Genomic DNA, 21,080 nt, shown 5'->3' on the forward strand with positions numbered 1-21,080 from the left:
TTTTGATACACTGCAATGTTGTTTCACTATGGTTGTATATAGGTGTACAAGGAGCCGTTGTAAATAAATTGACTAAAAATTGCTCTATCTCATGCAGATAGGAATTCTCAATATAATAGGCATTCGCATAAGAGAAAGCATTTAAGGGCAATCATATGTTTATTGTGTTTTCATTTAATTTCAAATGGTAAGTAAACAATACTATGATCTATTTAAATTTTAAAGGGACTTGTGGTTAATAGGAATAGCAAATAATAACTCCATTGTATTGTAAGGGTAAATCAAATAATTATCCTATAAGAATATTATGATTTATTTTAAGGATAAATATAATATTTGTTACATTTGTATTTTCAAATTTTTGGCAAATCAAACAGTAATATTTACAATCATATTAATTAGAGCTTATAAATTAAATAGTAATATTGGAATGACTAGATTCATATTTATTCCAGTTTACTATCAAATTCATTCATATTTTTATTCTTATACCCAAATCAAACGCCAAACGAATGTAAAATTTGACTTCCGATTGAAGATTTAAAGACAATTTTCTATCTAACTACTTAAAAATAATAATTTTGATAGTAAAATGCATGAGATATTATTTTAATAATTAATAAAAGAGTGTTTTTTTTTATCATTTTACTAAAAGAGATTATACTTTATGGATTCGAACTGAATAATTTTGACAAGAAAATCAAAATAGGTCCAAAAAAATCCCAACCACCACTTCAATGTTGCATGCACTACCTACGTATAAAAATCTCAATCCTTGTCTAACAAATTTTATTTCCACTACCTATAAAGTTATATTTACTTAACTCCCTTATATAAATATGATTATCTAATTATTCCTTATATTTTTTAATAAAAAAAATTAAAATTAAATATAATTCTTCTTAAATCCATTACTTCAAATTAAAATTGAATATATTTTCTATCAAATTAAATATGATTTTTTTCTATTTAATATAATTCTTCTTAAATTTAATATAATTTTAAAAAAATCTAGTATATTTTTCATCTAATTAATAATTATTATTTAAAGAAAATATAATACAATGAAAAAAAAATCATATTCAATTTGATAAAAAATTATATTAAATTTTAATTTAATATGTTAAATTTAAGAAGAATTAAATTTATTTTTTAATTTTTATATTTAAATAATATAAAATATAATAAAATAAATTGATTTCAATTATATTTGATTAAGGAGTGGAAATAAGATTTTTAGGATACGAGTTCTGCAGGCAAAAGACGAAGTTACGATGGGAAGTGCAGTCAAATTTTCCCTTCTTCTATTTTACATTTTTACTAATTAAAAATTCGTAATTAACTCTATCTCTGGACGAGATAATAATTTAATGGCGAAAACCTGAGGACATTTTGAATAAAGGTAAAAGTTCAGGTGGGGAAATGAGAAATGGAAGTTTCCCTACCATACTCCGTCTGCCTTAAATGGCATCATGGTTTCCGCCATAACAGAAGATGGTTTGGATCGAGTGAGGCAAACCGAGAAGGGATTGCAAGGATCCGCATTCCAATTTTTCCCGATTTCAGCGAGCCGAACGCGTATTGATTCCGTGGAGGATTTCTATTTGGTTTTGGCAATCGGGCGGCGCGATGGAGATGGCGAATCAGACGGAAGCGCCGCCTCCCCGGCAGCCGCATCCGCCGTCGGAGGCCAAGAAGGAAGGAAGGGACGGATGGAAGGCGAGCAATTGGTTCGGAGGGGCAAAGCCGCTGCCTGTGTTTGCTTTATTCGCCCTCGTCCTGCTTCTCACTGTGCTCTCGGGAGTCCATCGCGTTTCGTTTCTTGATCGGTTCCTCGCGCCACCGCCAGAAGCGGAACAAAAAGGTGAATCCTTTATCTAAGATCCATCTCTTCTTTGACTTCTCCATTCCGATGCCCCAAATAGTGAAACACTATTTGGGGAGATAAGCCGGAAATGGAAGATAGCGCTACTTTACATTCTCATCTGTGTCATCGGATCAACTTTTTTGTGGAATCCATTAGGGTTTCGTCACTTCGTCGTCCTCATTCGTTTCCTGGAACTCGAGCGGCGAGTGTTTCCCTGTTCTATTGATCACGGATCCCCTGTCTCTACTGGATCATTTTCCAGGGAAATAGAAGACGTGTCTCTCTGTATCTTGTTGATCCGAGCTCTAACAGACGCTCGTAGCCTGAATCCAATATTAGGCTTGAACCCAGTCTTTTAGATCATATGCTTTTGATAAAAATCAAAATCTTGGTGGTGGTTTTCTGAAACTTAGCTTTTTTGCTGAAGAAGATATCGTGTGAACTTTGTGATCGATTCACCACTTTTTAGTTCTTACAATTGCGAATTGTGCTCAAGGTTCAGTGGACGAATCCCTCGGCGGCCTGCTCTCCCTTGCATTTGATGAAGCCTCTTGCAGAAGCCGATTCGAGTCTGCAAAATTGTTGAAACCTCTGAACCACACCCCTTCTCCGTATCTCTCAGAGAAGCTACGAAGCTACGAAGCTCTCCACAGAAAATGCGGCCCGAACACCGAGCTCTACCGCGAGAGCATCAGGCAGTTGAACTCCAACCGCAGCGGCGGTGGCCCGACGGAGTGCAACTACGTGGTGTGGTTGCCACAGCATGGCTTGGGCAACAGGATGATCAGCATAACCTCTGCTTTCCTCTACGCTCTCCTCAACGACAAAGTCCTACTGCTCTTCTTCCCTGACTACATGAACGGCCTCTTCTGCGAGCCGTTCCCCAACACCACTTGGCTTCTACCATCTGATTTCCCTATCATGCATGTGACCTCGATCTTCGATAAAGATCCAAATCGATATGGGAATTTGCTCAGAGATAAGATCCTCAGTAATGACATGAACATCACCAATGCTTCGATTCCGCTGCCAGCTTATCTGTACCTTCACCTCGTACATAACAACAATGACTACAACAGAATGTTCTACTGCGAAGATGGTCAGCTACTGCTTCGACAGTTCCCATGGTTATTGCTGAGGTCGAACCAGTATTTCGTCCCAGCTTTGTTTCTCATACCGATGTTCGAGCAGGAGCTCGGCTTGCTCTTTCCTGAGAGGACGACCGTGTTTCATCTCCTGGGAAGGTATCTCTTCCATCCATCCAACGCGGTTTGGGGCTACGTAACAAGGTACTACCAAGCATACCTAGCAAATGCAGAAGAAATATTGGGCGTCCAGATCAGGACATTTGCAGAAGTCGATCTTGACAAGCACTCGAGTTATATAATGAACTGCGCGATCTCAAAGAACTTGCTGCCCAGTCTCGATACGAAAGACGCCGCTGTTCTTTCGGACACCATCCGAGTCAAACCGAAAGCTGTCCTCGTGACCAGTTTGAAGAGTGAGTACTTCGAGAGGATAAGGGACACGTACTATAGGAATGCGACGGCGACAGGAGAGGTGATCGGCGTCTATCAGCCGAGCCATGAAGAGAAACAATTCACAGAGAAGTTGGATCACAACGTGAAGGCTCTGGCGGAGATTTATCTCTTGAGCTTGAGCGACTCGTTGATTACGAGTCAGTATTCTACGTTTGGGTATGTAGCGCAAGGGCTGGGTGGAATTCGACCGTGGTTGCTCGTGAGGCCCGATGATGAGAACCTTTGCTTGCAATCCTCGACGATGGAACCCTGCTTCCACTTCCCTCCCTCGTTTGAGTGCAAGTCGAGAAGGGAATTGGACCTCGGCTCCGTGGTTCCATATTTGAGACACTGTGAAGACAAGGCCGGTGGTATCAAATTGTTTTATTAGAAGTTTTGAGTCAACTTACTACTGAGTTTGGAGAGTACTGGTAGCGTATAAAGTTGAGTCAGCTGTGTGCAGAACTATACATGAGGATTCACATGAGGAATTTCAAGTGGTGATACTCGTGTTTAGATGATACAATTTGTACTTGGGGTTGTCGATCTCAGTGAGGATTAAAGGCCTGATGTATTGATAAAGTATTTAATAGAATAAATCAAAAGATTAAAATTTGAATTTTAATATGAATAAATATTTTGAATGTTAATCGGCTGGATATGTAATTTACTCTAACTAATTTTTGAGATGATGAATTTGATCTCATAAAAATTTTCTATTAATTATTGAGATAAATCACAAAGTACTATGTCAGCTACCTATTAAAAAAAATTATTTGTTAATTTGTTGAATTGGAGACTAGATTCTTATAGAAAAAGAAGCAATTTACCGCTGTATATGCATAATCATGTAAAATATTTAAACACGATGCAGTAATATCATTATTTTTCAAAAGAATATTATTTTTGAAAATTATACATATTTGTGAGTGCTTTGGATTTGTGTCTATATGTTGTATAAAATTTAACTATACCAAACCACAGTTTCAGATATTGTTTTATTTAATGAAATTTACTGCTACATCAACATGCAAATGCATTGCAGACTAAGTCACAAAACCTAACATAATATTTCATAGACAAACTAGTAGAAACAGATCTCTTGCTCAAGCGCAAGTGTCTCTCGATTATCATGATCAAGTCAAACAAAGCTACAGAAAGCTAAACATGAACTTTGTCCCTTTGAATCTGAATTATAAGCTGCGGTCTCTCTATTAACAGTAGGAAATGTATCAGAAAGATGAAAGACCAGAGATTTGCCGAAGCTTTTCGTAAGACAACCATAAAACAAACCGTCAAGAGCCTAGCATTGCACATGTAAGGAAAAAGCGCTTCCATAGGGCACTATGACCTTTGTGCTTGACCACTGGTATCAAACACATCTCCCTTAATATATGGTATCAATCAATTATTTATCATATTGTCTCTTAACCTATTATGAAGTGAGGTTTTAATTGTTTTTATTACTAAAATCACTCTTTCTACAGTTACAGTTACGTAATTGCAATGCTAGTTTTAAAAGTAAAAATACCAAGTGATATCGTTGATATTTCTTCAATTGACCGATCCTTTTAGCAAGCACGCTGATCCCTCGTTTGGAAGCTGAGTCAGATGGTGGGATTCGGGGACGAGGATGAGGATGTTGACAAAGAGAGGACCTAGATCTAGGGCCTCCACGAGCGTTGTAGGTTTTTCACCTTCTGGTAGAGCAAGGAAAGACGATCGAAGATGGTACCATGGACTTGCGCACACCATAGGCAGAGTGCACGGGAGCGTTAGAGTGAGAACCAGGGAAGAGGTCCCTTGTGTAGACCCTTCGATGCTAAAATCAAGAGTAGTACAAAGCGAAAAGCGCAGGAAGAAGATCAACAGTAGTACTAGAGCAGATGTGTGCGAGCGTGCGTACCTGACCAACGGAGAGGACCTTCCTTTTTATATTGTCTCTCATAATCTCTGCAATTATGAGACATCAGAGAATGTCAGGTGTCAGGACATATCAGGTGATAGATGATGTATGGCAGACTCCATTAGGTAGAGAAAGATTTCGCTTCATGCATGTGGTAGCACATTGGAATATTCCCTGATGAATAGTCGTTATTCTCTGATAAGTAGTTGTGATTTCCTGACATTGTTATTTTTTGACAATAGTCCGATTGAAGTGGAGCTGGGCGGTAGTACACTGAGAGTCTTACCCATGAGAAATGAGGGGACTGTGCCCTAGGGGTTCGACCGGGGTAAAGCTGGCCAGGAGTAGACTTAGAGATGTGCCCAGGAGAAGTTGGGGGGGGGGGGGACTAAGACCTGGGCGTCCGACCGACGTAGAGCCGGTTGATAACAAGTATTTTGACGCATTATATTGGCTTTTGTATTTGTCATTTTTTATCCTTCGTATGTTTAATTCCGTATTAATATCATGTTTTATGAGTATAAATATATTTTGGGCTTAATTATAAATTTTCCTAAAAATTTGACATTATTTCACAATTGTGTAGGGAATTAAAGAAGAGTCATGGACTAGGATTGAGTTGGATTGAATTTGGCTTGATTTGGAGGTCAAAGATAGGAAATCTAGAGCTGAATCAATATGAACCCTTGAACCAGATCTGGAATAATATAGATCATTGGATTAAATCTGAAGCAAATTAAATAAAGGATTCAGATATGATTAATTATAGCGGTTCATCAAGATCTGGATTGATCAGGGTTGTCGAATCGGATTTGGGATATAAAACTCACGAAGCACATCTTCTTCTCTGGTTTTTCAGCTCCCCCCAACGCTTCTCGCGCGGACAGTACCCACGCACGCCGCCACTTCTTCTTCCTCCTTCACCAACGGCCGGCAGCCACCTCTGCTCATCCATCGCCGGCGGCCAGCCATCCATAACCCAACCTTCTCCCCATCTTCTCCATCTTTTTCATGGAAGACACTCGATGCCTCGAGCTTCTCCACACGCTGCTTTAGACGACACCGACACGCTGCCACTCCTCTCTTCTCCATCTTCATCTCGAGGTCGGCGGTCCACCTTTTCACAGTCACCTCTTCTCTTCGGGTTAAGAAGAGGAGAGCATACCACCTGTTCCGGACAGCACCTTCTTCGACATCAGCTCCCTCTTCGCATTCCGACGAATCTGAGTAACACGTCCTCTTCATCAGATTTCAGCAGCAGCCCTCTTTGGCATAGTTATTTTGTTTGAATTGATTGTTAATGTTTGTTAAGTGAGAAGCTACGAAGCTCTCCACAGAAAATGCGGCCCAAACACCAAGCTCTACCGCGAAAGCATCAGGCAGTTAAACTCCAACCGCAGCGGCGGTGGCCCGAGGGAGTGCAACTACATGGTGTGGTTGCCACAACATGGCTTGGGCAACAAGATGATCAGCATAACCTCTGCTTTCCTCTACGCTCTCCTCAATGACAAAGTCCTACTGCTCTTCTTCCCTGACTACATGAACGACCTCTTCTGTGAGCCGTTCCCCAACACCACTTGGCTTCTACCATCTGGTTTCCCTATCACGCATGTGACCTCGATCTTCGATAAAGATCCAAATCGATATGGGAATTTGCTCAGAGATAAGATCCTCAGTAATGACATGAACATCACCAATGCTTCGATTCCGCTGCTAGCTTATCTGTACCTTCACCTCGTACATAACAACAATGACTACGACAGAATGTTCTACTGCGAAGATGGTCAGCTGCTGCTTCGACAGTTCCCATGGTTATTGCTGAGGTCAAACCAGTATTTTGTCCCAGCTTTGTTTCTCATACCGATGTTCGAGCAGGAGCTCGGCTTGCTCTTCCCTGAGAGGACGACCGTGTTTCATCTCCTGGGAAGGTATCTCTTCCATCCTTCCAACGCGGTTTGGGGCTACGTAACAAGGTGCTACCAAGCATACCTAGCAAATGCAGAAGAAATATTGGGCGTCCAGATCTGGACATTTGCAGAAGTCGATCTCGACAAGCACTCGAGTTATAAAATGAACTGCGCGATCTCAAAGAACTTGCTGCCCAGTCTCGATACGAAAGACGCCGCTGCTCTTTCGGACACCATCCGAGTCAAACCGAAAGCTGTCCTCGTGACCAGTTTGAAGAGTGAGTACTTCGAGAGAATAAGGGACATGTACTATAGGAATGCGATGGCGACAGGAGAGGTGTTCGACATCTATCAGCCGAGCCATGAAGAGAAACAATTCACAGAGAAGTTGGATCACAACGTGAAGGCTCTGGCGGAGATTTATCTCTTGAGCTTGAGCGACTCATTGATTACGAGTCAGTATTCTACGTTTGGGTATGTAGCGCAAGGGCTGGGTGGAATTCGACCGTGGTTGCTCGTGAGGCCCGATGATGAGAACCTTTGCCTGCAATCCTCGACGATGGAACCCTGCTTCCACTTCCCTCCCTCGTTTGAGTGCAAGTCGAGAAGGGAACTGGACCTCGGCTCCGTGGTTCCATATTTGAGACACTGTGAAGACGAGGCCGGTGGTATCAAATTGTTTTATTAGAAAGTTTTGAGTCGACTTACTTCTGAGTTTGGAGAGTACTGGTAGCGTATAAAGTTGAGTCAGCTGTGTGCAGAACTATACATGAGGATTCACATGAGGAATTTCAAGTGGTGATATTCGTGTATAGATGATACAATTTGTACTTGTGGTTGTCGATCTTAGTGAGGATTAGAGGCATGATGTATTGATAAAGTATTTAATATAATAAGTTAAAAGATTAAAATTTGAATTTTAATATGAATAAATATTTTGAATGTTAATCGGCTGGATATGTAATTTACGCTAACTAATTTTTGAGATGATGAATTCGATCTCATAAAAATCTTCTATTAATTATTGAGGTAAATCACAAAGTACTATGTCAACTATGTATTAAAAAAAATATTTGTTAATTTGTTGAATTGGAGACTAGATTCTTATAGAAAAATAAGCAATTTACCGTTGTATATGCATAATCACGTAAAATATTTAAACACGATGCAGTAATATCATTATTTTTCAAAAGAAGATTATTTTTGAAAATTATACATATTCGTGGGTGCTTTGGATTTGTGTCTATATGATGTATAATATTTAACTATACCAAATCACAGTTTCAGATATTGTTTTATTTAATGAATTTTACCGCTACATCAACATGCAAATGCATTGCAGACTCAATCACAAAACCTAAGATAATATTTCATAGACAAACTAGCAGAAACAGATCTCTTGCTCAAGCACAAGTATTTCTCTATTATCATGATCATGTCAAACAAAGCTACAGAAAGCTAAACATGAACTTTGTCCCTTTGAATCTGAATTATAAGCTGCAGTCTCTCTATTAACAGTAGGAAATGTATCAGAAAGATGAAAGACCAGAGATTTGCCGAAGCTTTTCGTAAGACAACCAGAAAACAAACCGTCAAGAGCCTAGCCTTGCACATGTAAGGAAAAAGCCCTTCCATAGGGCACTAAGACCTTTGTGCTTGACCACTGGTATCAAACACATCTCCCTTAATATATGGTATCAAACAATTATTTATTATATTGTCTCTTAACCTATTATGAAGTGAGGTTTTAATTGTTTTTATTACTAAAATCACTCTTTCTACCGTTACAGTTACGTAATAGCAATGCTAGCTTTAAAAGTAAAAATACCAAGTGATATCATTGATATTTCTTCAATTGACCGATCCTTTTAGCAAGCTCGCTGATCCCTCGTTTGGAAGCTGAGTCAGATGGTGGGATTCGGGGACGAGGATGAGGATGTTGACAAAGAGAAGACCTAGATCTAGGGCCTCCACGAGCGTTGTAGGTTTTTCACCTTCTGGTAGAGCAAGGAAAGACGATCGAAGATGGTACCATGGACTTGCGCACACCATAGGCAGAGTGCACGGGAGCGTTAGAGTGAGAACCAGGGAAGAGGTTCCCTTGTGTAGACCCTTCGATGCTAAAATCAGGAGTAGTACAAAGCGAAAAGTGGAGGAAGAAGATCAACAGTAGTACTAGAGTAGATGTGTGCGAGCGTGCGTACCTGACCAACGGAGAGGACCTTCCTTTTTATATTGTCTCTCATAATCTCCGCAATTATGAGACATCAGAAAATGTCAGGTGTCAGGGCATATCAGGTGATAGATGATGTATGACAGACTCCATTAGGTAGAGAAAGATTTCGCATCATGCATGTGGTAGCACATTGGAATACTCCCTGATGAATAGTCGTTATTCTCTGACAAGTAGTTGTGATTTCCTGACATTGTTATTTTCTGACAATAGTCTGATTGAAGTGGAGTCGGGCGGTAGTAACTGAGAGTCTTACCCATGAGAAATGAGGGGACTATGCCCTAGGGGTTCGACCGGGGTAGAGCTGGCCAGGAGTAGACTTAGAGATGTGCCCAGGAGAAGTTGGGGGGGGGACTAAGACTTGGGCGTCCGACCGACGTAGAGCCGGTTGATAACAAGTATTTTGACGCATTATATTGGCTTTTGTATTTGTCATTTTTTATCCTTCGTATGTTTAATTCCGTATTAATATCATGTTTTATGAGTATAAATATATTGGGCTTAATTATAAATTTTCCTAAAATTTTGACATTATTTCACAATTGTGTATGGAATTAAAGAAGGGCCATGGACTAGGATTGAGTTGGATTGAATTTGGCTTGATTTGGAGGTCAAAGAAAGGAAATCTAGAGCTGAATCAATATGAACCCTTGATCCAGATCTGGAATAATAAAGATCGTTGGATCAAATCTGAAGCAAATTAAATAAAGGATTCAGATATGATTAATTATAGCGGTTCATCAAGATCTAGATTGATCAGGGTCGTCGAATCGGATTTGGGATATAAAACTCACGAAGCACATCTTTTTCTCTGGTTTTTCTGCTCCCCCGACGCTTCTCGCGCGGACAGTGCCCACGCACGCCGCCACTTCTTCTTCCTCCTTCACCAACGGCCGGCAGCCACCTCTGCTCATCCATCGCCGGCGGCCAGCCATCCATAACCCAACCTTCTCCCCATCTTCTCCGTCTTTTTCACGGAAGACACTCGATGCCTCGAGCTTCTCCACACGCTGCTTCAGACGACACCGGCACGCTGCCACTCCTTTCTTCTCCATCTTCATCTCGAGGTCGGCGGTCCACCTTTTCACAGTCACCTCTTCTCTTCGGGTTAAGAAGAGGAGAGCATACCACCTGTTCCGGACAGCACCTTCTTCGACATCAGCTCCCTCTTCGCATTCCGACGAATCTGAGTAACACGTCCTCTTCATCAGATTTCGGCAGCAGCCCTCTTTGGCATAGTTATTTTGTTTGAATTGATTGTTAATGTTTGTTAAGTGAGAAGCTACGAAGCTCTCCACAGAAAATGCGGCCCAAACACCGAGCTATACCGCGAGAGCATCAGGCAGTTAAACTCCAACCGCAGCGGCGGTGGCCCGACGGAGTGCAACTACATGGTGTGGTTGCCACATCATGGCTTGGGCAACAAGATGATCAGCATAACCTCTGCTTTCCTCTACTCTCTCCTCAAAGACAAAGTCCTACTGCTCTTCTTCCCTGACTACATGAACGACCTCTTCTACGAGTCGTTCCCCAACACCACTTGGCTTCTACCATCTGATTTCCCTATCACGCATGTGACCTCAATCTTCGATAAAGATCCAAATCGATATGGGAATTTGCTCAGAGATAAGATCCTCAGTAATGACATGAACATCACCAATGCTTCGATTCCGCTGCTAGCTTATCTGTACCTTCACCTCGTACATAACAACAATGACTACGACAGAATGTTCTACTGCGAAGATGGTCAGCTGCTGCTTCAACAGTTCCCATGGTTATTGCTGAGGTCGAACCAGTATTTCATCCCAGCTTTGTTTCTCATACCGATGTTCGAGCAAGAGCTCGGCTTGCTCTTTCCTGAGAGGACGACCGTGTTTCATCTCCTGGGAAGGTATCTCTTCCATCCATCCAACGCGGTTTGGGGCTACGTAACAAGGTACTACCAAGCATACCTAGCAAATGCAGAAGAAATATTGGGCGTCCAGATCAGGACATTTGCAGAAGTCGATCTCGACAAGCACTCGAGTTATATAATGAACTGCGCGATCTCAAAGAACTTGCTGCCCAGTCTCGATACGAAAGACGTCGCTGCTCTTTCGGACACCATCCGAGTCAAACCGAAAGCTGTCCTCGTGACCAGTTTGAAGAGTGAGTACTTCGAGAGGATAAGGGACACGTACTATAGGAATGCGACGGCGACAGGAGAGGTGATCGGCGTCTATCAGCCAAGCCATGAAGAGAAACAATTCACAGAGAAGTTGGATCACAACGTGAAGGCTCTGGCGGAGATTTATCTCTTGAGCTTGAGCGACTCGTTGATTATGAGTCAGTATTCTACGTTTGGGTATGTAGCGCAAGGGCTGGGTGGAATTCGACCGTGGTTGCTCGTGAGGCCCGATGATGAGAACCTTTGCCTGCAATCCTCGACAATGGAACCCTGCTTCCACTTCCCTCCCTCGTTTGAGTGCAAGTCGAGAAGGGAATTGGACCTCGGCTCTGTGGTTCCATATTTGAGACACTGTGAAGACAAGGCCGGTGGTATCAAATTGTTTTATTAGAAGTTTTGAGTCAACTTACTACTGAGTTTGGAGAGTACTAGTAGCGTATAAAGTTGAGTCAGCTATGTGCAGAACTATACATGAGGATTCACATGAGGAATTTCAAGTGGTGATACTCGTGTTTAGATGATACAATTTGTACTTGGGGTTGTTGATCTCAGTGAGGATTAAAGGCCTGATGTATTGATAAAGTATTTAATAGAATAAATCAAAAGATTAAAATTTGAATTTTAATATGAATAAATATTTTGAATGTTAATCGGCTGGATATGTAATTTACTCTAACTAATTTTTGAGATGATGAATTTGATCTCATAAAAATTTTCTATTAATTATTGGGATAAATCTCAAAGTACTATGTCAACTACCTATTAAAAAAAATTATTTGTTAATTTGTTGAATTGGAGACTAGATTCTTATAGAAAAAGAAGCAATTTACCGTTGTATATGTATAATCATGTAAAATATTTAAAAACGATGCAATAATATCATTATTTTTCAAAAGAATATTAATTTTGAAAATTATACATATTTGTGAGTGCTTTGGATTTGTGTCTATATGATGTATAAAATTTAACTATACCAAACTACAGTTTCAGATATTGTTTTATTTAATGAAATTTACTGCTACATCAACATGCAAATGCATTACAGACTAAGTCACAAAACCTAACATAATATTTCATAGACAAACTAGCAGAAACAGATCTCTTGCACAAGCAGAAGTTTCTCTCGATTATCATGATCAAGTCAAACAAAGCTACAGAAAGCTAAACATTAACTTTGTCCCTTTGAATCTGAATTATAAGCTGCGGTCTCTCTATTAACAGTAGGAAATGTATCAGAAAGATGAAAGACCAGAGATTTGCCGAAGCTTTTCGTAAGACAACCAGAAAACAAACCGTCAAGAGTCTAGCATTGCACATGTAAGGAAAAAGCGCTTCGATAGGGCACTATGACCTTTGTGCTTGACCCCTGGTATCAAACACATCTCCCTTAATATATGGTATCAAACAATTATTTATTATATTGTCTCTTAACCTATTATGAAGTGAGGTTTTAATTGTTTTTATTACTAAAATCACTCTTTCTACCGTTACAGTTACGTAATAGCAATGCTAGCTTTAAAAGTAAAAATACCAAGTGATACCGTTGATATTTCTTCAATTGACCGATCCTTTTAGCAAGCTCGCTGATCCCTCGTTTGGAAGCTGAGTCAGATGGTGGATTCGGGGACGAGGATGAGGATGTTGACAAAGAGAGGACCTAGATCTAGGGCCTCCACGAGCGTTGTAGGTTTTTCACCTTCTGGTAGAGCAAGGAAAGACGATCGAAGATGGTACCATGGACTTGCGCACACCATAGGCAGAGTGCACGGGAGCGTTAGAGTGAGAACCAGGGAAGAGGTCCCTTGTGTAGACCCTTCGATGCTAAAATCAGTTGTAGTACAAAGCGAAAAGTGCAGGAAGAAGATCAACAGTAGTACTAGAGTAGATGTGTGCGAGCGTGCGTACCTGACCAATGGAGAGGACCTTCCTTTTTATATTGTCTCTCATAATCTCCGCAATTATGAGACATCAGAGAATGTCAGGTGTCAGGGCATATCAGGTGATAGATGATGTATGACAGACTCCATTAGGTAGAGAAAGATTTCGCTTCATGTATGTGGTAGCGCATTGGAATATTCCCTGATGAATAGTCGTTATTCTCAGACAAGTAGTTGTGATTTCCTGACATTGTTATTTTCTGACAATAGTCCGATTGAAGTGGAGTCGGGCGGTAGTACACTGAGAGTCTTACCCATGAGAAATGAGGGGACTGTGCCCTAGGGGTTCGACCGGGGTAGAGCTGGCCAGGAGTAGACTTAGAGATGTGCCCAGGAGAAGTTGGGGGGGGGGGGGGGACTAAGACCTGGGCGTCCGACCGACGTAGTGCCGGTTGATAACAAGTATTTTGACGCATTATATTGGCTTTTGTATTTGTCATTTTTTATCCTTCGTAGGTTTAATTCCGTATTAATATCATGTTTTATGAGTATAAATATATTTTGGGCTTAATTATAAATTTTCCAAAAATTTTGACATTATTTCATAATTGTGTAGGGAATTAAAGAAGAGTCATGGACTAGGATTGAGTTTGATTGAATTTGGCTTGATTTGGAGGTCAAAGATAGGAAATCTAGAGCTGAATCAATATGAACCCTTGATCCAGATCTGGAATAATATAGATCATTTGATCAAATCTGAAGCAAATTAAATAAAGGATTCAGATATGATTAATTATAGCGGTTCATCAAGATCTGGATTGATCAGGGTCGTCGAATCGGATTTGGGATATAAAACTCACGAAGCACATCTTCTTCTCTGGTTTTTCTGCTCCCCCGACGCTTCTCGCGCGGACAGTACCCACGCACGCCGCCACTTCTTCTTCCTCCTTCACCAACGATTGGCAGCCACCTCTGCTCATCCATCGCCTGCGGCCAGCCATCCATAACCCAACCTTCTCCCCATCTTCTCCATCTTTTTCTCGGAAGACACTCGATGCCTCGAGCTTCTCCACACGCTGCTTCAGACGACACCGGCACGCTGCCACTCCTCTCTTCTCCATCTTCATCTCGAGGTCGGCAGTCCACTTTTTCACAGTCACCTCTTCTCTTCAGGTTAAGAAGAGGAGAGCATACCACCTGTTCCGGTCAGCACCTTCTTCGACATCAGCTCCCTCTTCGCATTCCGACGAATCTGAGTAACACGTCCTCTTCATCAGATTTCGGCAGCAGCCCTCTTTGGCATAGTTATTTTTTTTGAATTGATTGTTAATGTTTGTTAAGTGAGAAGCTACGAAGCTACGAAGCTCTCCATAGAAAATGCGGCCCAAACACCGAGCTCTACCGCGAGAGCATCAGGCAATTAAACTCCAACCGCAACGGCGGTGGCCCGACGGAGTGCAACTACATGGTGTGGTTGCCACAGCATGGCTTGGGCAACAAGATGATCAGCATATCCTCTGCTTTCCTCTACGTTCTCCTCAACGACAAAGTCCTACTGCTCTTCTTCCCTGACTATATGAACGGCCTCTTCTGCGAGCCGTTCCCCAACACCACTTGGCTTCTTCCATCTGATTTCCCTATCACACATGTGACCTCGATCTTCGATAAAGATCCAAATCGATATGGGAATTTGCTCAGAGATAAGATCTCAGTAATGACATGAACATCACCAATGCTTCGATTCTGCTGCCAGCTTATCTGTACCTTCACCTCGTACATAACAACAATGACTACGACAGAATGTTCTACTGCGAAGATGGTCAACTGCTGCTTCGACAGTTCCCATGGTTATTGCTGAGGTCGAACCAGTATTTCGTCCGAGCTTTGTTTCTCATACCGATGTTCGAGCAGGAGCTCGGCTTTCTTTTCCCTGAGAGGACGACCGTGTTTCATCTCCTGGGAAGGTATCTCTTCCATCCATCCAACGCGGTTTGGGGCTACGTAACAAGGTGCTACCAAGCATACCTAGCAAATGCAGAAGAAATATTGGGCGTCCAGATCTGGACATTTGCAGAAGTCGATCTCGACAAGCACTCGAGTTATATAATGAACTGCGCGATCTCAAAGAACTTGCTGCCCAGTCTCGATACGAAAGACGTCGCTGCTCTTTCGGACACCATCCGAGTCAAACCGAAAGCTGTCCTCGTGACTAGTTTGAAGAGTGAGTACTTCGAGAGGATAAGGGACACGTACTATAGGAATGCGACAGCGCCAGGAGAGGTGATCGGCATCTATCAGCCGAGCCATGAAGAGAAACAATTCACAGAGAAGTTGGATCACAACGTGAAGGCTCTGGAGGAGATTTATCTCTTGAGCTTGAGCGACTCGTTGATTACGAGTCAGTATTCTACGTTTGGGTATATAACGCAAGGGCTGGGTGGAATTCGACCGTGGTTGCTCGTGAGGCCCGATGATGAGAACCTTTGCCTGCAATCCTCGACGATGGAGCCCTGCTTCCACTTCCCTCCCTCGTTTGAGTGCAAGTCGAGAAGGGAACTGGACCTCGGCTCCGTGGTTCCATATTTGAGACACTGTGAAGACAAGGCCGTTGGTATCAAATTGTTTTATTAGTAAGTTTTGAGTCGACTTACTACTGAGTTTGGAGAGTACTAGTAGCGTATAAAGTTGAGTCAGCTGTGTGCAGAACTATACATGAGGATTCACATGAGGAATTTCAAGTGGTGATATTCGTGTTTAGATGATACAATTTGTACTTGTGGTTGTCGATCTCAGTGAGGATCATGGATAAGCTTAGAGGCAAAGGAGATGGAAAGCGACATGACAAAAACGTGAAAATAAAACAAGAGACAAAGTCTTACGTTGCAAATTGTCGAAGAGAGAGAGGGATGGTCGAAGCGTGAAGACGACGAAGACAAAGAATGTGGCGACATTTTTTCGTTGGTAGCTCTAATATAGTTAGGGCTCGAAATTCCAGCCGTTGGAACTGGGAGACGAAAAGGAGGGCTATCACGTTGAATCGTTGGATCACACACCCGAATTCATGAAATCTCAACCGTCGTCTCACACTAATCTCCTAGCATGGCCATGACACATAGCAGCCCCTCGACTAGTCAACATTAATTATAAGACAGGACGCGTCCATCATTACTTGGATACATCAGCATGCGTATCGCTCACATTAATGGTGCATGACTTGTAGATTCTCGAAGCATACATTGGTACAGTGGTAAAGTTGTCCACGTCAGCCCTAAATCCCGAATGGGAGTCTAACATAAATATTTAACAGACTAGTTAGTGCGAATTAGGCCTCTTTCAACTAGACTTGGAGAGGGGAGACACTTGTGATGTGATGAATATGGGAACTCATATGTGATGTGGCTTAATCAAAGGTCTTGGTCAAAAGTTAAGCAGAACATGGAGGCCAAAGTGGTCACCCGACTCCTTCAGCTCGGTCATCTAACTCCTCCTACCCGGTCAATAGACCTCTTTGACTTGGTTCACCAGATTCCTTCAACTCAGTCACTCGTAGTTGAGACCTACATCTTATGTAGCTTTGTTGTATCATTTTTCCTGAAGAATGTTGGTAACGTAGTCGTTTCTCTCGAAAGTCATGGGCAATGTAGTCGTTTCTCCCGAAAGACATGGGCAAACACATGGGTAATGTAAGGGCACATCTGCAACCCTATATAAAGTCGCCCGCTCTCGCGGGCACAGGGAGGTACATATAGTTATATAAACTCTTTTACTATTTCACAACTTTTACTTTTCTATAGCCCGTTACTAACTTAAGCGTCGGAGTGATCAGCCGAGTCCAATCTCAGTCCCTATTCTAACATCTTGCGAAGTATCTATAGGAAATTTGTGATCCCTTTTGCCACTGTGTTATTTGCGAACAGTCAACTCAGAACTGGTACAGCCAAGGGGAATCTGACTGTTTAATTAAAATAAAGCATTATGATGGTCCTTGCGGATGCTCACGCAATATAATTTCTGCCTAGTGCTCTAAATGTCAAAGTGAAGAAATTCAACCAAGCGCGGATAAACGACGGGAGTAACTATGACTCTCTTAAGGTAGCCAAATGCCTCGTCATCTAATTAGTGACGCGCATGAATAGATTAACGAGATTCCTGTTGGTGCAATCATGCCCTGGAAGTTTCAATGTGTTGACATTTATTTAAGTTTAGGTTAATACGGTGGAACTAACATGCATTGTGAGTTTGCAGGAGGAGTTTCTTGCAGGTCAGAAGACCAGATGCAAGAGAAGACCAAGAAGGTCGAGGACTGGATTCTTGGCAAAAAGAGGTCTTGCAGGTCAGAAGACCAGATGCAAGGTAAGAGAAGTCCAAGAACGTCGGGAACCGGATTCTTGGCAAGAGAAACCTCCTTCAAGTCACAAGATTATGTGTGTGATAGGCTCACTGTCAGAGATCGACTGGAAAATCGATTCAGACATGGCTGTGCGGCAAATTGCCTCTGAATCGATCAGCCGATCGATTGAAGGTAAGGCAATCGATTGGCTGATCGATTGGTAAAGTTCTGCGCAAGGCATTGAATCGATCGGCCGATCGATCCGTGAACTTTCTGTGCGAAGCACAGAATCATCCTGAATCGATCACCGATCGATTCAAGGATTGAATCGATCGGCCGATCGATCCGTGAACATTCTGTGCGAAGCACAGAATCACTCTGAATCGATCAGCCGATCGATTCAAGTTATTGAATCGATCGGCCGATCGATTCACGTAGCTGCTAAATTCATGAGCAAGCGTTTGAATCGATTCAAACGCTGCCCCAATCGATCCAAGTCAAATAAAAGAATCTGCACCGTTGATCTTGACGCGATGGCTTCCAACGGATAGTTGTGAATCGATTGGAATATGACCTCAATCGATCCACGGCGACGGCGGCGTGAGAAACGGCTAGTTTTCTCAACGTATAAAGCACGGAAAGAAACGGGAAAACATACACAAGAAAACACTATACTGTTCCATTGCTCTCAAAGCCTTTTGAAAGCTCTCAAGTGATAAAGATTCAAAGCAAAAGGGTTCAAGCTCCTCTCTACTACGTACTGAAATCTCACCTGCAAAGAAGAAGCTGGTTAAATCTTGTAATCCTTCTCTACTTCTTCTTTGTAGCTTTTGTGATATTTATTTTGAAGAAAAGGGAGAGGTGTATTTCTGTTAAGGTTTCTCCACCTTCAGTGTGATTCCGAGAAGGAGGGTTTTCGATAGTGAAAGAGTGTGAGTGGTGTGGATCCTTGGATTAGTCACCTCCTTGAGGAGGTGGATACCAAGTAAATAACGGTGTTAGCATTGCCTTCAGATTTCCGCTGTGCAAAACAAAGTTAATCAGAAAAAGAAGTGAGCCATTCACCCCCCCCCCCCTCTAGCTCAACCGATCCTAACAAGTGGTATCAGAGCATTGGTTTACTTTTGAGGATTCATCGTCAAGAAAGCACAAGTTAAAGAGCTACAAGATGTCAATGAAGGAGGGACATAGTACTTCACGACCACCATTCTATGAAGGCAGCAATTTTGCTTATTGGAAGAGCCGCATGGAACACTATCTCATGACCGAAATTGATATGTGGTTCTCAATCACGGAGGGATTCATGGCGCCAACTGAAAATGGAAAAATGCTTGAGTCATCCAAGTGGGCTGTTGAACAAAAAATGAAGGCTCAAGCAAATGCAAAGGCGATTGTGACTCTTCAATGTGGATTAAGCTTGGAACAACTCAACAAAGTTGGACCCTTTAAGAGTGCCAAGGATTTGTGGGATAAGCTTATTGAACTAAATGAAGGCACCAAGGATTCAAGAATTGCAAAGAGGGATTTGTTGATAAATCAACTTCAAAACTTCACCATGAAGGATGGAGAAACGGTAAGCTCACTACATGGGAGATTCAAGGAACTCCTAAATGGTCTTCATTCAGTTGGAGAGAGTGTGGAGAACCGAGATCTCATAAGGTATGCTTTAAAATCTTTCCCAAGAAACTCTTTATGGTCATCCATGGTGGATGCTTATAAGGTTTCAAGGGATTTGTCAATAGTGAAATTGGATGAATTATTTTGTGAACTTGAATTGCATGAGCAAGCTAACACAAGCCATAAGGAGAAAGGTATAGCATTGGTTGCAGGTGAAAAGAGCAAAAAGAAGCACAAGGAAAAGAAAAGGAGAAGAAGGAGTCATCTTCAGAATCCGAACAAGATAGTGATAGTGATAGTGATGAAGAGCTATCATCAAGTGAAATGGCAAACTTCGTTCGAAGAATGATGAGACATTCAAGGAAGTTTGACAAAAAGGATGTTAAGAAAATCTTCAATGATGAGAAAAGAAAAGGTAAATCTCGTGTGGATTCTAAGAATAAAACTGATGTAATTTGCTATGAATGTAAGAAAAAGGGGCACTACAAAACGGAGTGTCCAAAGTTGAAGAAGCAAGAGGAAAAGATCAAGAAAAAGAAGAAGGCGTTGAAAGCCACATGGGATGACTCATCATCAAGCTCATCGGAAGAAGATGAAAGGAAGAGCTCAAAGCACATGGCTCTCATGGCCTTAAGTCATGTAGAAGATAGTGAAGATGAAGATAGTCATGAAGAAGATGTGGAGTCTTCAAGTGAGTCATCTTCTAGTGATGATGAGGTAATTTCTCCCAAGCTTGATAAGATGTATGCCACCATTGCATGCTTAACCAATGCACTAGCTAAATCAAAAGGGAAGGTCAAAAGATTGCAAAGTGAATTGAAATCACTCAAAAATGAAATTGTGCCATGTGAAAGTTGCATGCTTCATGAAAATGACAAAAATGATGTTGATGATCTTGAAAAAGAAAATGTATCATTGAAATCACAAGTTGATGATCTTAGATGTGCTCTAGTAAAATTTACTTCAAGCTCAAAATACTTAGATATGATTCTAGGAGCTCAAAGAGGCGTGTACAATAAAGCGGGACTAGGTTTCAAATCTCAAGATAAGGAAGTTAAATTCATGTCCCTAATTAGTAGAAACCATGCTTCAAGGGTTAAGGTTGTTCAAGCTTGGGTACCCAAGCAATTTGTTATTGATGCTACCGGACCCAAAGTGTGGGTACCAAAACATTTGGTTCATCGTGTTTAAACAGGCATGTGCAAGGGGAGCATCCAACAACATGGTTCGTAGATAGTGGATGCTCTAAGCATATGACGGGGACTCATCAAAATTTTCATCATTTAGACACAAAAGTAAAGGTACCGTTTCTTTTGGTAATAGTGGTGAGCTAAAAGTTATAGGAATTGGAGATATTAGAATTTCCGAGAAATTTGTAATAAAAAATGTGTTACTAGTAAAAGGCATGGCTTTTAATCTCTTGAGTGTTAGTCAACTATGTGACTCGGGGTATAGAGTTGAGTTCAACTCATCTCAATGCCTAGTCAAATATAGTGAACTAAACACCAATGTTCTCATAGGCCATAGAAAAGAAAATATTTATCAAGTTGAACTATTTGGTGCTACTAATGTGTTTGCTAAGTGTCTCATGTCCGAAGAAGTGGAGGCGTGTCTTTGGCACCTGAGACTCGCTCAGACCAACATGAAGAATATCAA

The 21,080-nt window shown here is 41.5% G+C and overlaps 3 protein-coding genes across 4 annotated transcripts; all 3 read left to right on the top strand.

Moving 5' to 3' along the window:
* The first annotated feature begins 1,498 nt into the window (after window positions 1-1,498).
* On the top strand, window positions 1,499-3,961 carry LOC121971916 (probable fucosyltransferase 8). Of its 2 annotated transcripts, none has more exons than XM_042523436.1 (2): window positions 1,499-1,864; window positions 2,364-3,961. In XM_042523436.1, exons 1-2 carry the CDS (start codon window positions 1,630-1,632, stop codon window positions 3,776-3,778), a joined length of 1,650 nt encoding a protein of 549 aa, XP_042379370.1. In that variant the 5' UTR covers window positions 1,499-1,629; the 3' UTR covers window positions 3,779-3,961. The 2 variants fall into 2 exon arrangements, with proteins under 2 accessions (XP_042379370.1, XP_042379371.1); XM_042523437.1 differs by having other exon boundaries at window positions 2,370-3,961.
* A 2,760-nt stretch (window positions 3,962-6,721) lies between these two features.
* Window positions 6,722-7,888, top strand: LOC121972979 (fucosyltransferase 2-like). The gene has a single exon (XM_042524584.1). It carries the CDS (start codon window positions 6,722-6,724, stop codon window positions 7,886-7,888), a length of 1,167 nt encoding a protein of 388 aa, XP_042380518.1.
* Window positions 7,889-10,824: 2,936 nt separating this feature from the next.
* On the top strand, window positions 10,825-11,991 carry LOC121972980 (fucosyltransferase 2-like). Its single transcript, XM_042524585.1, has one exon. It carries the CDS (start codon window positions 10,825-10,827, stop codon window positions 11,989-11,991), a length of 1,167 nt encoding a protein of 388 aa, XP_042380519.1.
* The last annotated feature ends 9,089 nt before the right edge of the window (window positions 11,992-21,080 follow it).

The sequence above is a fragment of the Zingiber officinale genome, chromosome 4A (genome assembly GCF_018446385.1).
Source record: "Zingiber officinale cultivar Zhangliang chromosome 4A, Zo_v1.1, whole genome shotgun sequence".
NCBI classification, from domain to species: domain Eukaryota; kingdom Viridiplantae; phylum Streptophyta; class Magnoliopsida; order Zingiberales; family Zingiberaceae; genus Zingiber; species Zingiber officinale.

What these genes read in the sequence shown, in the direction of transcription:
- LOC121971916 (XM_042523436.1), top strand. Translation starts at nt 1,630, where the DNA reads ATGGAGATGGCGAATCAGACGGAAGCGCCGCCTCCCCGGCAGCCGCAT. An exon ending in GCCAGAAGCGGAACAAAAAG is followed by an intron (nt 1,865 to 2,363) that starts GTGAATCCTTTA and finishes ATTGTGCTCAAG; the next exon opens with GTTCAGTGGACGAATCCCTC.
- LOC121972979 (XM_042524584.1), top strand. Translation starts at nt 6,722, where the DNA reads ATGGTGTGGTTGCCACAACATGGCTTGGGCAACAAGATGATCAGCATA.
- LOC121972980 (XM_042524585.1), top strand. Translation starts at nt 10,825, where the DNA reads ATGGTGTGGTTGCCACATCATGGCTTGGGCAACAAGATGATCAGCATA.